Source organism: Protopterus annectens, chromosome 4.part1 (assembly GCF_019279795.1).
Source record: "Protopterus annectens isolate FY-2018-M chromosome 4.part1, PAN1.0, whole genome shotgun sequence".
NCBI classification, from domain to species: domain Eukaryota; kingdom Metazoa; phylum Chordata; order Ceratodontiformes; family Protopteridae; genus Protopterus; species Protopterus annectens.
This window is the reverse complement of record NC_056734.1, coordinates 808,600,706-808,621,363: the sequence shown is the minus strand read 5'-3', so window position 1 is coordinate 808,621,363 and position 20,658 is coordinate 808,600,706. Positions and strand designations below refer to the sequence as shown.

The 20,658-nt window shown below is 41.3% G+C and overlaps 1 protein-coding gene across 3 annotated transcripts in view; it reads left to right on the top strand.

Moving 5' to 3' along the window:
- The window catches only part of WDR33 (WD repeat domain 33), a gene marked incomplete at its 5' end in the record, with an annotated part of 1,521,229 nt that overhangs the window by 911,413 nt on the left and 589,158 nt on the right, over window positions 1-20,658 (top strand). For all 3 annotated transcript variants that reach the window (XM_044070565.1, XM_044070566.1, XM_044070564.1), the window contains 2 exon segments: window positions 1,503-1,589; window positions 2,739-2,878. In XM_044070565.1, coding sequence (XP_043926500.1) covers window positions 1,503-1,589; window positions 2,739-2,878 — 227 coding nt within the window.

Genomic DNA, 20,658 nt, shown 5'->3' with positions numbered 1-20,658 from the left:
TGGTCAGTCTCCGTCAGTCCTGTGATCCTATATGTTTTTCCTCTGTGACCTGGTCTTCTGGGATGTTGGTGGAATGGGACAAGAGCCATTTATTTACCCTTTTGGGAAAATATCCTCTATGAACTTACAAGATTAGTTTTGTCGTCTCCTCTTCATCTCTGAAGTGGAGGGGATGAGATGGTCAGTCAAACTCCTGTCTTGGTGGTGCATGTCTGTCAAAATACTAATGTTTTCATTTTGTCTCGGTTTCCTTTTTCACTACAACTGGATTTTTTAAGTAGTTTATCTGTTCCCATAAATGTAAAGTGGTAATCTGATATAGACAGCCTTAGATGTTTTAGATGTCCTAGCTGTCCTAATGCTAGACAGGTCGATGTTCCACAGTCATGATCCACAAATGTGATTTTTCTCCCACAGAAATGGGCCACATTTCTGAGTTGGTAAATCAACATCAATCATGCTTTTTAGAAGTAGAAAACTAATTTCATATTATATGTCTGTATTCACAGCAAGGGGAAAAATTGTTTTCACTATGTTTACCATTTTCTTACTGAGCAATGCCCACACTTGAAGTTGTTGTCTTTTGGCTTTTCCCAGTTAGGGGTCGCCACAGCGGAACTCCGGTCCGCTAATGATTGGCAGTAAATTTTAACGGTGCCTAGTTGCCAGCTCGATGCCCAACCTTCAACGAAGGCACGCCCATTCATGCATGTCTTTTGGAACGCCACTCGACCCGTGGGGAGGACATGCAGACTCCACACGCAAGGCACTCCCCGCACACTAGCTGAGAATCGAATGGGAGAACCTCTTGCTGTGAGGCAACAGCGCTACCACTGCACCACCGTGAATTAGGATAATGCCCACACTTGAAGTAGCAAATGTAATAGTCTTCTTTCCACTTTTACTAGTTGACTTCTAGAAAATCACAATTTTTTATGCAAAAAAATGAGTAAAAGTGATGTAATCACTGCACCAGCAGCAGATTTCTAACCTTTTGATAAGTGCAGAGATTTTATTTTACTGTGAAACTGGATAATAACTATGTGGAAAAATCTGTAAAGCAGTTCATTTACATGCTTCCTAAGATTCATAAATCTTCTTTCCATTTATTTCTGCTTCTCCAAAAGTTATGACTACGGTCACTGAGCTGTTTTTTACTCTATATAACAGTACAATTTTTTTTACTTGTGTTCGCTCTGAAAATGGGCTTGACCTAATGAGAACAGACTGTTTTAACAAAATACATATTGTTTTGTCAGTGTACCTAATGTGTTATGCTGCATCGTAACTGCACCTGTTGTTTAACATTTCTGTTAGTTGCACTATGGCTCTTGTTTCTGAAAGTGGTCCACGAGGTTCAGCCTACTAACTTAGTAGTCAGAAATTAGCCTTCTGACACTTATTTGGGATCTGTTTTGTAAAAAGTCAGTTTTGCAAAGAATAAGATCTTAAAGCACAGAGTGAAGCTTATTTGATTTTTCTTTTTCCTTTTTTTTCCACAGATGACTTGGAGCCAAACAGTGTTGCTGCCATTCCAGGAATGGGTATTCCAGAGCAGTTGAAAGCAGTACTGGAACAGGAACAGCTTTGTAAGAAAGAAAATACTAATATTTTTGTACCACCTTTCCACTGATACTTGTATACACTTAAACTATGTGCCCACACAGACGCACACTGCTTATAGTTCTTTAGGGAACCATATCACAAGGAGCACTGTGCTCGGGCACTTTCTGCAGCATACAGATTCTATGGCATGGTATTTACCATTGGCTGCACTCGTATTGCTTCACACATTCATGTTTAAACATTTGCACGTGAAATGAAAGGGGCAGTGTGAGGGGCACTGTACCACTGCTGCACCCCATCAGTGATATGACCACGTAAGGATGGAGCGCCATGACAGGCCATACTGCACAGTCTGACATTGTCACTGTTGGACATAGCAGGAGCAAGGGTTACCATACCACTGGTGTACTACATTAGTAGTAGGCAGACATGAAGAAGAAACATCATCATGCCACAAATGACACTGAATTTTTAAGTAACTTTTTGCTATTGGCACACACAAGGCAAGGACATTATGCCACATCTATACTGTATCATTGTTGGGCATATAAAGAAGGAACACCGTACCACCAGTTTACTGTTATCACTCACTCAGTGGGCACATGGGAGGAATAAACGGAACACTGCAGGTATACTGAGTCACTGGAGAGCTTAAGGAAGGGATGTTACTAGTTCACGTCAGCACTGAGTGTACGTTAGCAAGAAGCACCTTGTTCTTACTGTTAGGCACATTTCCATGGACGCACTGCCACAGAATGATGGTGTCACTGGTAGGAACACATGAGGAAGGAAGGACACGTTAATAATGAGTACTGAGCCATGGGTGCACTGCATCACTGGGTGGACTCACATGAGAAAGGTATATCATGCTGCTTGTACACTGCACCACAGATGGGAGTATATGAGAAGGGGACACCCTGCCATAGACGGCACTGGGTCATGTCATTTTGCCACTGGTGGGTGCACATGTAAAGAAGGGACACCTTGCCACTAGAGTACTGCATCACTAGTGAACACACACTTTCCTTGGTTGAAGGTATGGGAATGTAGCATTCTAGTAGATATCTTTGGTCATGAAAGATGGCACAGCTTTGTCTGCTGAGTACTTAACACTGCTAGATGTTTTTTGCATAATGTATATCAGAAGTATAAACGCATTTTTGTTTGTTCAGGCAAAGAAGAACCCATGGAAAGTGAACTGACAATTCCTGGACTTGACTGGGGAATGGAAGAACTGATGCCAAAGGACCAGAAGAAAGTGCCACAGAAGAAAGTGCCCTATGCCAAGCCCATTCCTGCCCAGTTCCAGCAGGTGATAGGCATGAAGTCATGGCTTTGTGTGTCAGCTCATTCACTAGTAATAGGTTTAAATGTATTATTGTTTTCTGGACAGGTGAACCTACTGAAATCTTCATTCAGAAAGGGTAAAATGGGAAGTAATATGTGAAATAGTCTCTCTTAGGAGTTGGACTAACGAGATTTACCTTTTGGCAGGTAGCTTAACAGCGAACTATACCCAGCACTAATTAGGCTGCTGGTTTAATTTGTGTGCGCCATCCCGTCCCCCCCACACCTCCTTTCTCAGCATTTCCCATAAATGATGCACAAACCATTACTGAGTTTAACTGGCATTTCATACTTTTTGTGAATATACTTATTTTTAATCTTCTGCTTGGTTGTCCATGTTTACATCTTCTAATTCCTGTCTTTCATCGAGCTTTGTGCCATGTGTCTGTAGTCAAGTGAGTACTGGCAATATCGATTTACTTTCATTCCTGAATGCAGTTAGGCAGTTATGGAGTTCTGCCCTGGTTGCAAGCAGTGTAATAAGACTGTCTAGTACTGATTTTATCAGCTGCTTGAAACTTGTCTGTCATAAATGTTTTAGTTTCATTGAACAGCAACAAGTTTGCTTGCCTATCCCATTGAATCTCATTCTTTGAATTTCTGAGACTGGTCTGAAAGGGCTTGCTGCATCCTAAGTGCTTTCTACAAGGTCTGACTCTTCTTCTTTCGGCTTTTTCCCAGTTAGGGGTCGCTACAGCGGATCACCTGTCCGCTCATGATTGGCAGTGGAGTTTTACGGTGTTGAATTGCCAGCCCGGTGCCCAACCTTCCACAGAAGGCACACACATTTACACCTAGGGCCAATTTAGTGTGTCCAGTCCACCTACAGCATGTCTTTAGGATGTGGGAGGAAACCAGCACACCGTGAGGAAACCTACGCGACCACAGGGAAGACATGCAGACTCCGCACAGAAGGCAACCCGGTCGAGGATTGAACCGGCGAACCTCTTGCTGTGAGGCGACAATGCTAACCGCTGCACCTCCGTGGCCACCCAAGGTCTGACTCTTCTTGAAGGTGTGGAATTCCTTTAGTAGACGTATCAATAGCACTGGCTCCCCATTTCAGAGTCTGATTAGGAGTCTTCACACTTTTGTCCATCTCCTGCCAGTCATGTCATTCAGACATCCAGAAGTACAGATAGAAGGAAGGTGCTTCAGCTGAGACTTAATATTCTGGGTAGCCAAAGCAGCATGATTGCCCCTCCCTTCCCTTTGCAATTTGTATTTCTTCCATTGTCGTTTGCTGCTTCAAACCATTTCAGTAGCTTAGCAGTGTACCTTTATCTCAGGCATTAGAGTCCAGAGTCTTTGAAAGGTCCTTTTATTTCTAACACCCATGACTTTTTCTACTTTTTTTCCTTTGTTCAACTCCAACCCTCCCACTTTCCTTCACTATGACCCATTTGTTTCCTATTCCCCTTATATCTTCTGCCTTGTCACATGTACATGTCTAGTTATTCAAGACCCAGACTATTTTATACTCCAGTTCCTCCTTATTTAACCATTTTGGTAAAATGTCAGTGTGTGCTTTCTAACAGCTCAGTTTCCCTTTCTGTGTATGGTCCCTAGAACTATACACATTACTCCAGATTGGCATTATTAGTGTCCTATACAGAAGCTTGACATTGGCATCTCTGCAGTCCAGTTTCTACAGTATGTTCCAGTGTTGGCTTGATGTCCTTCAAGGATGCATCTGCAGTCCTTACAAATGGGTTGTCCTGTCGTCAGGCAGCCCTTCGGTCGGCCAGATTCCAAAGTCTGGGTCTGGCCTCTGCTGGTGTCGCACTTCACCCGACGTCATAGCGGCAGTTCTTCGGGTATAAGAAACACTGCGGAAAATGGCGTCGGCTGATGCCTTTATACCCGAAGAACTGCCGCTATGACGTCGGGTGAAGTGCGACACCAGCCGAGGCCAGACCCAGACTTTGGAATCTGGCCGACCGAAGGGCTGCCTGACGACAGGACAACCCATTTGTAAGGACTGCAGATGCATGCCTATCGGACATCTACATTTATGGTAGGTACAAAACTGTACTTTCCACACACTCTTGATATTGCATAGCATGTTTTCAGCTCATCAGTGATTAACCCTAATCCCCTTTCCTCCTTTGTCTCAAGTTCATTGCACAAAGGAAGCAAGTTTTCAGTGATTTCTTCCCATCATAATGCACAATCTTGTACATTTTTACCCAGAATTCAAGCTGCAGCCTATTAGCCATTCCCTACAGGGAACTTTCACTATGTTTGGATCTGATGAGGCCAGAAGATATGTTAGCAGTCCCATAACTGCAGATCTATACATGTAATCAGTTTTGAGAAAGTACATATCTCCTGCAGAAGAAAAAATATAATCTTGGTGTATATACACTGATTTTTAGATATCTTTTGATAAGCATGAAACATTTTTTTTGTTTTCCTGGGGCCAGTCCGTTGTTAGAACACGAAGAGCACAGTGGTTTACAGTTTGGACTTTATTCCTAGATGTTAAGGCTCTTTTCAATGTCAGATTTACTCTTCTGAAGTGTTCCTTACTGAGTTTTATTTGCATTGTTCAGGTTTTATTGTTGATCTTTCATCAGTTCCCAAATGTACACTGCCTCCTGTTCAAGTTCCTTTATATCACATTCCTGATCCAGATTATTGTTTTCTTGGTTCTGCAACTGTACTTCTTTAAGCATTGCTGTTGCACATTTATCAAGACCAGATGGCATTCTTATATCTGAGAAAGTTTCATGATCACTATAAAGTAATTGATTAATGTAGGATGCATCTTATACCTTTGTTCCCATATACTTTTCTTCAATACCCTTTTTATTCTGTTGACAAGATAGTTTTCAGGTCATCAATGAATTTCATATTTTGTGCTTTCCTATGTTTGTTTTTTTTTTTTTTTTTCGGGGGGCCATAGCGACAACTCCACTCCAGTTGATTGGATTTTTATGGTTTTTTATGGTGTTGCCAGCCCGATGCCCCCCCTTCAACAACCTCACACCCCCTTTGACATTCACATGTCTTCTCGGAGGCCACCAGGACCGGGACACAGACTCACACAGGCAGACTCCACAAAGAACAGAAAAGAATGAAATCTTGTGGGAAGACAACAATGCCTAGCACTAGCACTGCTGTGTGTTGTTTATTGTTTTTTTTTTTTTTTTTTGCATTTATTTGCATTGTTTGATGATAGATCCTGATCCTGGGCTGTTCAGTGCTTTGCTTTTTTTTTTTTAATATTTTTATTGATTTGTCTTAATTGATTTATAGTTTTCTGTATTGATATACTTTCCACGATGCATTTTTTTTCTTCCTTCTCCTTTTCCTTTATTATATTTTTTTTTTGTAGAAGACTTTATCTGTTATTAATTTAGCTCTTTGGCAATGTATCCTATTTACTTCTGTTATGTCACATGAATTTCTTATGAGTCTTGATTACTGTGTTCATCAGTTTTATCAGACGTCTAACATTTTGAGTCATATTTACTTTCTGTAATCTGTTTGTTTGTTCTTTCTGATATCTTGATATGCCTGTCCATCTCAGTAATAACATGCCTCCCTTTCCACCTGTATCTCTTTAGTTTGGGAACTCATTGTTCCATCATGCTGTGACATTACCTGCACTGGATTTTTTATTTATTTATTTCTATTTATTTGACTTCTACCTTGCTAATCCTCTGTGTGTTCCCTCTTTGTTTTCTTATTTTTTATATTTTGAAATTTTCCATATTTGGGTGCCTTTGCCTCTGTTTCTCTTCAAATATCTTTGAAGCTGCTTTTTTGTATTGATTATTGGCTTTATCCTTTACATAAATGTTGCACCATATCAAATTTCTTTTTCTTTCCCACATCCATGTTTCTTTTATTATACCTTTCCAAAATCTCTGGGTTTTGTTCTTTATATTTTCTCACTTCTGTCACTTCTTTTTCCAGGTGGTTTCTTAGTATATCTAATGCTTTTCATGGATTTGTTGTATAAATGAATACAAATTTAAATTTGAAGCTTTTGACAGTTTTTCTTGTGCAAGCATTTTTCTTTCCTATAATCTCTGTCTGAATGTCTTCGGTCTGGAAATTCTGGGCTTCTTCCATAATAGTAACAGTAAATTATTTCTTCCCTTTTTCAACTTTGTCTTTTTTTTGGCCTATAGGTTTTTGTGGACTTACTACTGTCTTCTATAACTGTGTGTGTGTGTGGGGGGGGGGGGGGTGTTGGCATCCTCCCCTGAGTCTGGCTTAACTTCTTTGTAGGAATCATAGAGAAGAAAACCAAGCACTCGTCCACAGCTGAAATTCCACACAGAGACTTCGAGACTTTAAGATGTAAAATAATAAATTCTTTAATCAGAGTGAGCGCTTTCACAGTTACAAATTGCTTCAGACTAAAAAACAGTACAATAAACACACACATAAATACCATTTCCACTTAACTACTCATCCAATCATCATAAAAAACATCAGCTATCATTAAAATAATGACACACCTACTAAAACATCCTCATATTATTTCCTCAAAGGCCTCCCTTTTAATTCTGGTTTTAACGGAAACCAAGTCATTTAATCCAGACCCCTTATGTGCCCTTAGCCTCGGGATCCATCTAGTTTCACTACGCTCATATTTATTACATCACATAATCTCGTCCCTTCCTGAATAACATCTAAAACCTGAAATAACAACTTATGCTGTTCCCCTTCCATATTCCTATGCTTCGCTAAGGCACTATATTCAAGTCCCTTGCTCATGCAATATAGGTGGTCCCTAATACGCTCCCTTAACTGCCTATTAGTCTTCCCTACATAAAATTTTCTACACAGAGTGCAGCAGGCTACATGTACTAGATTTTGTGTATTACAGTTGGCTGTCACTATTAATCAAAACTTTGTGTAGCAATGTTTACATGTCTTGTGGATTCGACACTGTCATTTTATTCAAGTCCTGCCACCTGTGCATTCACCAGTATTGGGCAGGTTTTTATCCTGGGACCTCTGCAACCAGCCGTCTTTTTTTATTTTTTTTTAACCTACATCTGTCTGTGGTGTATGCTGTGTAAGATAGAATCTATATATCAGTGTCATCTTGGTGAGATTTTGTGAAAACATGGTCACACGTGAAGATATTCAGCAGGATGTGAAGAAGAATTTAGTTGCAGAATTACTACTGTCCTTTTCTTGCTGATTTCATCATCTCTTTATTCAAACCCCAGTGGGAGCTGTGGGCATGTATTCAGTTTCATTGAACAAGTTACAGGGAAGATGTGGTATGTTTCTTGAATGCAGATGGTTAGAGAACAGAGAGCCAGCAAGGTAAAGTTGTGCTTACTTTATCATGTTTAAGTGGAGTGGCTCGAGAGCCAAATGAGGAAGTGCATTAAGAAATGTTCCTGAAAAAAAATATATAAAACACCAGTGAAAAAAAAAACAAACATCAGAAAGCATTGTTTGGCACTTGGCACATAAAGCAAAATGCTGACTATAAACAGCTGTGGTAGAGAAATACATGGACCTGAAGAAGTTTGATACAAAAAAACTTGAAAGAGTTGGACATTGAAGTCAGCCATTTATGTATTTATTTATTTACATTTGTTGACCGGGAGTGTCCGACTGGACATAGGTCCATTTTCAGCAGAGGCCCAGGGAGAAAAGCTCCACAGTTAAAATATACAGATAGTAGTTACATTGGATTTACATAGCGATTAACAATTTGATTAACATAGCAATTACAAACATAGTTACAGATGAAGAACATAGTAAATCAGTAGACAACTAGAATCTTTATCTGCGAAGGACATAACAGACATTAGCAATTGTTACAATAAGAAGTTCCTGCTGTATAATAAGTAGTAGGCTTATGAGCATCCGAGCTTGCTATAATCAAGGTAGTTAGTGGGGTGGAAAGAAAGGTAGTGGTTGGGTGGGGTGGGTGATATTAGAGTGGGAGTTGCAAGGGCATAGCCAGCATGTTTTTGGGTGTGCTTTTAGTAAAGTTTTGAAGTGGGTGCATGATGGTACAGAGGTAATTGTGGGTGGGAGGGAGTTCCATAATTTGGCTATGGTGCAAGAGAGTAGTGCTTCACAAGCAGAGTTATTGGCTTTAGTGATCTGCAAGTGATTTTTGTTGCTGGATCTTAGCGGTCTGGTGGTACGATAGGGTTGGAGTAGATTCTGGAGGGATGGAACATTTAGTGGATGGTTTACTAGTTTGTAGACGAGTGAGAGTTGATACCATTGAAGGAGGTGAGGGAGTTCAAGCCAGCCCAGTTCAGCAAGTGAGAGACAGTGGTGACTACGGTAGGATGCCCCTATGGTGAATTTGACAATTTTGTTGTAGTAGGTCTCTAGCTTGTTTAGATCGCATTGCCTTAGGTTGGTATATATTGGAGAGGCATAAAGTAGGGTGGAGATAAGGTGGGAATTTGCTACTGAAATCTTTGCTTCTTTGGTGAGAAGTTGCTTATTTCTGTAGAATGCTCCTAGTTTTTTGTGGACTTTTTTTACGGTCATGGATATGTGAATGTCAAATTTTAGTTTGTCTATTTCCACTCCTAGCAATTTGGTGTGTTCTGTTGGGTGTGTAGTGGTGTTGTCTTTTGCTGTGATGTTAAAGTGAGAGTTGTTTTGAGTATGTTTGGTGGGTTGGAAGATGAGTAGTTTGGTTTTGTTTGGGTTGAGTATTAATTGGGCATCGGATAACCAAGTTTCAACAGAAGAAAAGGTTTCCTGTGTGACTTTTTGCCGTTTGGGTAGAGACTGGGCTGAGCAGATGATGGTTGAGTCATCTGCGTATTGTAAGCGTGTGCCATGTTTGTTGGCAGAGGCTTGATTATTGGTGAAAATAGAGAAGAGTAGGGGTCCAAGGATGGATCCTTGAGGAACCCCTATAGAGACAGGTAGTTGGGGAGATGTCATTCTGCCATACAACGGATTGTTGGCGGTCAGACAGGTAACTCTGAAACCAGTTGGTGACTGAGAGAAGGCTAGGTTATTAAGGACAGAGATGAGTTTGTGTGGGACCATGTCAAATGCTTTAGATAGGTCTAGGAAAGTAGCAGAGGAGAGATGGCCATTGTTTTTATGCTGAAGGATAGTGTTAGTAAAGGAGAGTAAGGCAGTGGTGGTGCTATGGTTTGGTCGGAAACCATGCTGCGTATTGGAAAGGAGGTTGTTAGTAAGGAGGTAGTCTGAGACCTGAGAGTGAATGCATCTCTCTAGTATTTTGGAGAGTGGAGAGAGAATAGTTATGGGACGGTAATTGGTTAGTTCTGTGGAGGGGAATTATATGTGATGCTTTCCATAGTGTGGGAAAGTAACTTTCGGGCAGAGATCGGTTAATCAAGATGGATACTGGATAGGCCAGAGCATCAGCTGCGATTTGTAGGTATTCACTCAGGAGGTTGTCTGCTTCTAATTTGGTGGGCTTAAGTTTAGTTAAGAGTTTTTTTATGTTGGAGGTAGGTACAGGAGAAAAAGAGAAGGCAGTGCGAAGATTGCTAGTTGAAGGCGTGGGTTGGAGGGGGTTGTGTTGTTTAGCTAGTGATAGTATGGTTTGTGTGAAGTGTGTGTTGAATGAGGTAGCAATATTTTCGGAGGAGTGAGGGATGTTAGGAGGAGGGGTACTGACTTTACCTGGATGGAGTTTATGGAGAACCAGAATTGTTTGGGGCTGTGTTGGGAGGAGTCTAGGGCAGACTGGTAGTATTGGAATTTGTCCTGTTTTATTAGCTTTTTGACTCTATTGCGTAGCTCTAGGAATTTCTGTCTAGTTGAGGGGGTTTTGGTTTTGCGCCAGTGCTCCCAGGCTTTTTATCCCTGTTTTTCATTTCTGACTTAGTGGTTTTCTGTAGCAATGGGGACGGTTGTGCTTTGGTTCTGGAAAGTCTTATGGGGTCATGGTAATTAAAGATGCTCAGGAAGGTAGTATTAAATTCAACTGCGTCATCAAGACTGGGGTACTTTAGAGGATGCCAGTTACGTTCTTTGAGGGATGAGATGAATGTGAGTGGGTTAAAGTTTAGTTTTTTACATATTTGGCGGTAGATGACAGGTTTAGCTTGGTGTAGGTATTTTTTGAGTAGGAATGTTGGGGAGTGATCACTGAGGCCATCTGATAAGCAGCCTGTTGTATATGACTGGGGGCTCTTACTGACTCGTATCCAATCGAGGGTAGTGTGCTTGCTGGAGTTTTTATTTATCCTGGTTGGCGACTGGACTATTTGGGTGAAGCCATGAAGGTTTACATGATGGGTTGGATGGTTGCCAGAACAGGATTGCCAGTCAATATTGAAATCACCTAAAATTATAGTTTCTTGGGGGGAGATGGTGGGTAGACCAGCTGAGGAGGTTTTCTACTGGAGGGATGGTTTGGCGAGGTGGGAAGTAGCATCCAATTATGTTGATGGTTTTGTTATGGTTTATTTTGAGGTTGGTATATATTATTTCTTCATTGCCTATTTGTGGAGCTGATGATTTTAAGATCTGGATGTTTAGATGCTGTTTAAATATTATAGCTACACTGCCTCCTTTCTTGTTTAGCCAGTCTACTCTTAGTATGCCGTAACCAGTAGGGAGGATTTGCTCACTGGTAATGTGAGGTTTTAGCCAGGTTTCTGTCAGGATGACTATATCTGGGGAGTACAAGTCTATGGTGGCATGGAGTTCATGGTCTTTGTTGGATATACTTCTAATATTTAGGCTTAGTAGAAGGAAGTCACTTGGCTTTCTATTGGCAGTGATATGGGAAAAGTTGTGGTTTCTAGTCTGGTTATGAGGAATGGGGTTGGAGATGGTAGGTCCAGGGTTGGGGTGGATGTCTCCACTTAGGGCTAGTTTTGATACGCATGAGGTTATTAGTTTCCTCAGTTTTTGAATGTGTTTATTAGGGAAACTTTATGATTGTGCTCTGTGGCTAATAGTTATGGTGGGAGGGTTATAATGTTAAGTTGTAGGTATGCTTTATGTTTGAGTAATATAGTTGGTAGAATATGCGGGGAGTGCATAGGGATGGTTCTTGAGTTGGTGGGATGGGAGCTGAGTGAGGGTGAGACATGAGTGGTGGTGTGAGTAGTAGTACAGTGGTAGTGGTTGAGTGGGGGAATGATGGAGTTTTGGTAGGATGTAAGATATGCAAGGAGAGTGCATGCAGTTGAGCATAGGTAAGGTATGCTTGTACATGTTAGCTGAGGAGGAGTGATAGGAGTGGGAAGATGGAGGAGGTAATGTTGGATTTAGCGCTGTGGTTGGCTATTGGAAAGATGGGAGGGGTTTGTGAGTGTAAGAAAGGTAGGACCACTGGGGGCGGGAGGGAACAGGGGTCAGGGTGGGGAGCGAAGCGGGTAGAGACCCTGCTAGCTGTTATGAGGGGGCTGGAAACAATCAGGTAACAGAGTAAACTGATAAATAAACATATGATAGTGAATGTGGAGACTCTGGTAGGTACCCGGTATTTTCACAAACTATCAGCTGTGCCCCAGTTCAGGCAGTTTTAATAAGTTCTATGGCAGCGCCGAGCATGAGGTGCTCAAAGGGTGGTTGTAGTTTTAAAAATGGTGCCTGCCACAGGTAATATTTCTTAACTTTGGAATTGGCTTAAGGTAATAAACAGGGAAGGGGGAGAGGGAGAACAAGGGTGTGAGCAGGCAGTTCTTTTGTACTGCTGCTAATGAGCCAAAGCAAAGACAAGTTTGTGTTTAAGAAACAATCAGAATTGACCAAGGACTGCTCTGAAACTGTAAGTCATTTCTTAACCATTTCTCAGGTGGAAAAACAGGATAACCTTGTATCCGTAGGCTACTGTGGTCTCAGTTTAAATTAACAAACAGTATTCATCAGTTATGGATACTATAAGAGAGAAGATGGAAGATGAGAATGTGTGTGTGTGTGGGGGGGGGGGTTGCTTACAAGCCAAAGCAGAGTGCTCTCCAGGGGAAAATAAATATTGGCTCAAACAGGTAGACACATACTCAAAGTTAACTTTAGCTGTTTGCAGACAGTTCAGACCCGGACTGCGCCTTTATTATAAGAATGATAAAGGTGGTACCGCAGTTGAATACTTAGAGTAGTGTTAGGTTCAAAGTTAACTTTAGCTTTTTGCAAGACAGTTCAGACCTGGACTGCGCTTTTCTTATAAGAATGATAAAGGTGGTACCGCAGTTTAATACTTGAGTTGTGTTAGATTGGAGACGCACTGAGCTCTTTATGGGGCCTGTAGCAGAGTGGATTGTAGTTTTAAAAAATTTAAAGTGGGCAAATGCGAGAAAAATAATTTTGGGAAGCAGATAAGGTACAGTCAAAAGTAGATAGTTCTCATAAGACAAGAGGCAGAATATTTAGTTATTTATATATGTATGTATTAAGTTTAACTGGGGGGTATTTAGTGATCTGGGCTCTTCAGCCATTTCCTGGGTCTAAAGGCAATGACCATATTACAGTACAGCTGAGCAAAAGGCAATTAGTGTATTACAAAGAAAATTGTTACAAGTGGAGACAAAAGTAGCATACAGAAAATGTGTGATTGTGTGCTAATAGTCAAAAATAATACATAATATCTAGGTTTAAACATATGACAGTTTGAAAGTACTGTTTTGCTTCACTGGAATGTTTTTTGCATAAATTGGGAAAAAACCCTGTATAAGGTGGTAAGAAAGCAGCACCGAGAAACTCTGGTATGTAAAAGTATCAACTTAAGAGGTAGCAAGTTGTCTGTCATGATGCTGTGTAGTAATGGGTAGACTGAGTGATATATAGAACATGAATGATTGTGTCAGTCATGATCACAGCTCATGATCGATGTCAGCCATGAGCCACAAAACACCTGCATGCTGATTATTCCTAAATTAGTTTTCCAAGTAAGTTGTGAAATTCAGTTATGTTATTAACTTGCCTTAGATTTTCTGGTAACTGGTTCCATGAGGCTGGGGCTGATTTAAAGAAAAAGCTTTCATGAACAGTCATGTGAAAAGGGTGGTCTCTGGAGTAGTAGGCTATTGTGGCTTCTAAAATGGTTTTCAGTGTAATGATTCTTCAATTTATTAAGTAGTGAAGGGCAGTAGGATTCGTTTTAACAGTTTATAAATTAGTATACTGTGAGGGAAAAATTCCACTTTAATAGGCAGCCAATGTGTTTTTTGGATTGTTAATTACCAGTGCTCATTCCATTGACCTAGATCTAAAAATTTTATTTTTAGTCCTGTGTAGTGTGGTGTCATTGTATGCAGAGTTGCTGGCAAAAATGAAGGCCATAGTCAAGTCTTGGTATAAAAATGTTTATTGCTAATGCACTGGGGAGTATGTTAGAGAACGTGCAGGAAGCATTTAATTGCAGTAGTACTTTTTGCAAGTGGATCTCCATATGTAGTTGAAATGTCTTGGCCTGATCATTTAGAATGCCAAGGTATATTTGCTCAGGAGCATTTAATAGAGGTGTACCAGAGGGACCCAAAATAGAAAAATGAAATAGTATTGGTTGACTTGAGTTTTTTTCTTCCCTCGGTTACAACTAGCATGACGTTGAATGTCCTAATGTTAATTGCTAAATTGTGAAAGCCAGTTCTGGATAGGACAAAAAGTACTTTGGAAGAATAGTAGTAGTATTTTGTCACCAGTGTATAGTATGGCATTATTTGGGGGAAGATCATTGGGGGGGGGGGGGGGCTTATGAAGAGAAAAAAAAGTGGTCCCAATGATGAGCCCTGGGGAATGCCTTTAGAAGTAAGTGCCTAAATACCATGTATGGATCATATAGTGTTGTAGAAAGTGGAGGGAGCTGTGAGAAGGTCAGAGTAGGAGTATAGTGGTCACCAGTCAGCTAACTGTAATTCTTCATAGTATTAAGTTGGCGATGTCCTGTGGGATTACATCTTTGTATGACGATAAGGGGGCATTTGGTAGTTTTGAAGGTCCATTGAGCTTGTAACAGGCAATGGTCACTTGAAGATGGTAAAAGAGTTCAAGGTGCAAGATTTTATCAAGAATGTTAATAATCAGTGGATCTTCAGGTTAGTAAAACTAGCATTCTAGGCAACTCTAACTTCAGTTTTCAAGGAGCAAATAAAACATGCCTTAGTCACTTCCTAACTTCCCATAACCTCTCACTTTTGCTAACTTGAACAAGAATGAATAGCCTCATGCACTACTTCTACATGTTTAAAATTCACAGACAATTCAGTTTTACCTAAAGTTTGTTCCTCAACACCATGACTTTCTTAATGTAAAGTCAGCCCTTGGTTTATTTTTAGTCCAAGCTAAAAGTACATTGTTCTTTGTATGCATACTATAGATGTTAGAGACAATCTGAAAGCAAGTCATTAAAACAACTATCTTACTAACATAATTAGTTAAAAAAAATGCAAACAGTACAGGGAGCCATGGGTGTGTATGCTCTGGTTTGCACATTAAATGAGAGAAAATTCCATCTTCTGCAGATCAGCTAGTATGCAACTGGGTTGTGTTTAAGCCTACGACAGTAGCTAGAAGCATATGGAGTATTCAGAGGTCTCTCATTCCTCTTCCTACTTGATGACATGTGGCAAAGTCAGTTCCAGCAATTACAATGGCATTGTGCTCAGGAATGAAATAAAACTTGCTTACAGCTTGGATGCACCACTTTAATGTGCCTGCTATTTCAAATCTGCAACCCCGCTGTTTCCACAAAACAGACTGTGCTTCTTTATTGCTTGTGTCAACAGCTGCTGACAGTATGTACTGTATTCCGTGGGATCTAACCCCTTGCTGTACTTGAAGGCATGGCAGCATAGTCTGTTGCAGTAGTTACAGCAATGGTTTGTAGAGGAGAGAAAAAGACCAGTTCTCACAGCCTGGTCATAGTTCTCAGGGAAGCATGCTGATATTAAAATAGGCAAACCCTTCCTGTCTTCAAACCAAAAAAAAAGTTCTGTGTTTATATTCATGACTGCACCTATAAACAGTATTTGAGTATTGTTTCATGAACTACAGCAGTCCCTTCCAACACTTACAAGCATCAGTTTGTAGTGAAATGAAAACTAGAACTTTGCTTTATCACATGTTATAACACTCTGGCAAGTAAGAAATCCCTCAAAAAGGTCTTTGAGTTGTGATTCTGTGCATATGAGTTAATTGTTGCTGCATTCCTACTGTTCAAGCTGGATTTTCAAGATTGAAAGCTTTCCTTTATGACCTTTGTATCCATCCAGACGATGTTCATGTTAAGTGTTATGGAGACTGTTGTGGCTGAGCTCAGGAAATACCAAGCTCTACCCATTTAGTACATCTGAAACATGCGCCTCTGTTTGGACAGCATCCATTCCTAACCTTCCCAAAAGGATTAGCAGTGCCCTTTTCACAAGAATAACCAACCTCCCAACACGGTCAGAGCAAAGTAGGATTCTTGTGCATTCTGTGGCTAGATGAACCGGCTGAATCAGTTGCCTCAAGTCTGTGGGATCTCATCACAACAGAACTGTAAGCCAACAATTACAGTATGGGCTGCAGAGCACTTACCTGTTGTTGGTAGTGTTAACATTTCCAACGTAGCAACTGTCCTTGCCTTGAGAGGATGTATTGTCAGCTGCCCAAATATGCTGAAGCTGTTGTATTTTTAGCAGAAAAGTAGCATTTAGCAGATGATGTAGGTCTTTACAAGACAAGTGAGAAGAAGAAAAATTCAGTTAAACGAGCCTTGACTGTTAAACTGAAATTGATAACACTTCTAATCTCACATTCTGTTAGTTTTGACTGAATAAAAGGAGAAAAATGCAATTGGAATTTAATATACTGGTTAATAAAAGTGTAAAACTGGTATTATGCTGTACAGAACTTTTATTTTAATGCATACAAGGACAAGAAGTAGATTTTACCAGTTAGTTGCACTTAATGATGGGTAAGCAAGATACAATGCTTTAAATTTAATTCAGAAAAATTATATATGACATTGTAGTGCTAAGTTTTAAAGAAGTCAGGACAGTGATAACAGTATCAGTAAAATAGAATGTTAGATGGTATAAAATGTACTACACTAACAAAGCTTTTTAATTTCATTGCCTGTGTTTGCAAAATAAGCACTGATAGTAGTACTGCTTTGCATCGTACGTATTAATGCACACTAGATTGAGAACATACATCAAGTAGAGCTGGGTTATTTTGCTTTACCCTTTATGGTAATGGGGAAGCAAGATTCAGCGACTGCAGATAGCAGCAGGTGGTATTGTAGCATAAAAAAATATATATATGGATATTGTTAGCAACACAGTGCTTATGTGTGGTAACAAAAGTACAGTTTTGTACCTACCATAAATGTAAATGTTCGAGTGTTCACCCTGCTGCAGTCATCACACTTGGGTTATCCTGTCGTCAGACGGTCCCGCAGTCGGCCTGAGTTCCAGAGCCTTGATCCGGCATCGGTTGCTGTTGCTTCTTCCCTGACAGTGCACCAGGGGTATATAAGAGGCATCCAACGCCATTTTCTTCAGTTTTTTCTTGCCCCAGATGTCAGGTGCCCCCCCCCCCAATAGAAGATCACTACATAGTACCAATAATAAACAAAACATACCTCCAGCTATAAGCAAATACACCCCAAAGGTTGTATCTGATATAAAGGCATAGAAAGGTTTCAGTTAGATCAGAGGGGATGGAGGGAGGGTAACCTGGACTGCAGTAGGGTGAACACTCGAACATCTACATTTATGGTAGGTACAAAATTGTACTGTGTTCATCCTGTTACCCTGCTGCAGACATCACACTTGGGTTGAATCCCAAAGCTAAGGATGGGAGGTGGAATCAAACAGGGTTAGAAGAGGGTAGTAGGCCCTGCAAAACTGCAGTGGCGAAGCCAGCTCTAGTCTTGGAGTATAGTGGTAAGTGATAGTGTTTGGTGAAGGTGTGTACTGAACTCCAAGTTGCAGCTTCCAGAATATCCTTGGTTGGCACCCCCCTAAGGAAGGCTGTAGATGTAGCTGCTGCCCTGGTGGAGTGGGGCCTTATGCTAGCAGGAACTGGTTTTCCATGATGGGTGTAGCAAAAAACGTATTTAATGTCCTATCCATTTTGAAATGGTCTGTTTTGAGATAGCCTTTCCTTGTGATGCTGTTGCATAGGATACAAAAAGCTGGTCATATTTTCTGAAAGCCTTAGTTTTATCCAAGTAGTAACGTAGTTGCCTGTGAATGTCCAATGAGTGCAGGAGTCTTTCTCCTTTGTTCTGTGTATTTGGGAAAGAAGTGGGTAAATGGATGGTTTGATTTAGAGCCACACTGGATACCACCTTTGGCATGAAGGAGGGGTTAGTTCGTAGAGAGACTCTGTCTTGATGGAAAATGAGGAAAGGCTCCACTGCCATTAGTGCCTGTAGCTCTGAGACTCTTCTGGCTGAAGTAATTGCTAGCAGCAGGGCAGTTTTCCATGATATAAACTTTAAATCAGCTGAGAAAGCTGGCTCAAAAGGTGGTAGCGTAAGCTTTTCCAGAACAAAGTTGAGGTCCCAAGTTGGCGTTGGTGCTCTCCTGGGAGGCCTTATGTTTTTGGCCCCTCTGAGGTACTGCCTTAGAAGTGGATGTGAAAATAAGGGAGGATCCATGTTTTAGTGAGCTGAAATTGCTGAGGCATGGATTTTAATAGATGAAAAGGAAAGTCCTTTGTGTAACATCTCAGTTAGATATTGTAGAATCTGAGGTATGTTCGGCTCAAGGGGATTTTGGCCTTTAGCTTGGTTCCAGGCGCAAAATCTTTTCCATTTGTCTGAGTAGGCTTTCCTGGTGCTGGGCCTCCTGGCCTCCAGAATGACATCCATAACGGCTTGTGATAGAGGAGCTGGCTGGTTGTTTAGGTGATTTGACATGCAGCCAGATTTAAGGCCTTGAGCTGGCTGTGTAGAATCTGACTTCTTGCTGTGTGAGTAGATGAGGAGTTTGTGGTAAAATCCATGGTGGGCCGTGGGCCGTGTTTCTTAGTAGTGGGTACCAGTGCTGGCGTGGCCAGTCTGGGGCAATGAGTATCATTTGTGGTCTCTCCATTCTGACTTTCAGCAGCACCTTTGTTAGAAGGGGCAGTGGAGGGAAGGCATATACTGTCAACATTTTCCAACTGAATGAGAGTGAGTCCACTTTCCAAGCTTGATGGTGGAATGTCCTTGTGCAAAATTTTGGTAGCTGATTGTTTTTGGGGTTGGCAAACAGGTCTATGTCTGGGTGCCCCCATTTTTGAGTTATCATTGCAAATACTTGTGGATCCAGTTTCCACTCGTGGGGATCCATGATGTTCCTGCTTAGGTCGTCTGCCGATGTGTTCTTTCTTCCTGGCAGGAATTGTGCTTGTAATTGAACTTGGTAAATCAGTGCTGTGTTCCACAAGGTCATTGCCTGCCTGCATAGAGGGTAGGAGTGTGTACCCCCTTGCTTGTTTATGTACCACATTACTGTGGTATTGTCTGTCCTTATAAGTTGTCCTGGATGTAAGAGGTCCTTGAAGGCTGTCAGAGCATTTTGTACAGCTAGCATTTCTTTTTGATTGATGTGCAGATATCTTTGATCTGAAGTCCATTTGCCTTGAACGCACTGTCCTGCCATGTGTGCCCCCTAGGCATAGTCTGATGCATCTGTTGTCATAGTTTGCCTGGCTGGGGGTAAGGTGAAAGGCTGACCCTTGTTGAGGTGACATGCCTGTGACCACCATAGAAACTCGTGTTGAAGGCAGGGAATGAGAGGTATCATTGTTTCCAAGCTGTGGCTGTGTTGAGTCCAGACGCTTTTCAGGTACCATTGTAATTTCCTCATATGCAGTTTTGCAAATGGTATTAGTAGTATGCAAGATGCCATGAATCCCAAGGCCTGCAGAATTTTTCTTGCAGGGAGTTGGGTCTTTGTTGCCATTATTTTGAAGTATTGAGTTAGTTGTAGTTGCTTGTCTGGCGTGAGATAAGCCATCTGGGCCGTTGTATTCAAGCTGGCACCCAGGAATGTCATGTTCTGTGAGGGCACTAGTTTTGATTTATTTTCGTTTACTGTGTACCCTAGGCAACTTAGAAGGTGTTTGACAAACACCAGATGATGTAAGAGAATGTCCTTGCTTTCTGATTGGATGAGGCAGTCATCCAGGTATGGGTATATTTGAATTCCTCTTTGTCTGCAGTATGCAATTACTGGTGCCAGGCATTTTGTGAAGACCCTGGGTGCAGTAGATAAGCCAAAGGGCAGTGCAGAGAATTGGTAATGGGTTGAACCTGCAATGAAATGGAGGTATCTTCTGCAATTTTGTCTGATAGGGACATGCAGGTATGCCTCCTTGAGGTCCAACGTTACTAGCCAAGCCTTCTTGCCCAACATGGGAAGAAGCTGCTGTAGTGTTAGCATCTTGAATTTGGGTACTTGCAAGTAGGTGTTTAGAATTGAAAGGTCCAGAATGGGTCTCCATGCATTGTCCTTTCTGGGGACTAGAAAGTGCCTTGAATAAAATCCTTGGCCTTGCTCCTGTGTAGGTACCAGTTGAATGGCTCTCATGTCCATGAGAGCTGCAATTTGTTTTTGTGCCTCGGCCCATTGATTTTGTGGCAGGTTTGGCATTCCTTTTATCCTTGGCAAGGTGTGGAAATGGAATCTGTATCCTTGTGAGATAATGTCTAGGACCCATTTGTCCTTTGTGATGATGCACCAGTTGTCTGCAAAAAGTGCTAATTTTCCTCCCAAGGGAGCTGCCAAGAGAGTTTTGCTTGGCAGTTTGAGGGTTAAGTCATTGTGTTTGTCTTCTAGTAGTTTGGGGCCTGTCTTCTCCTCCCTTCTGTGTTGCAGTGCC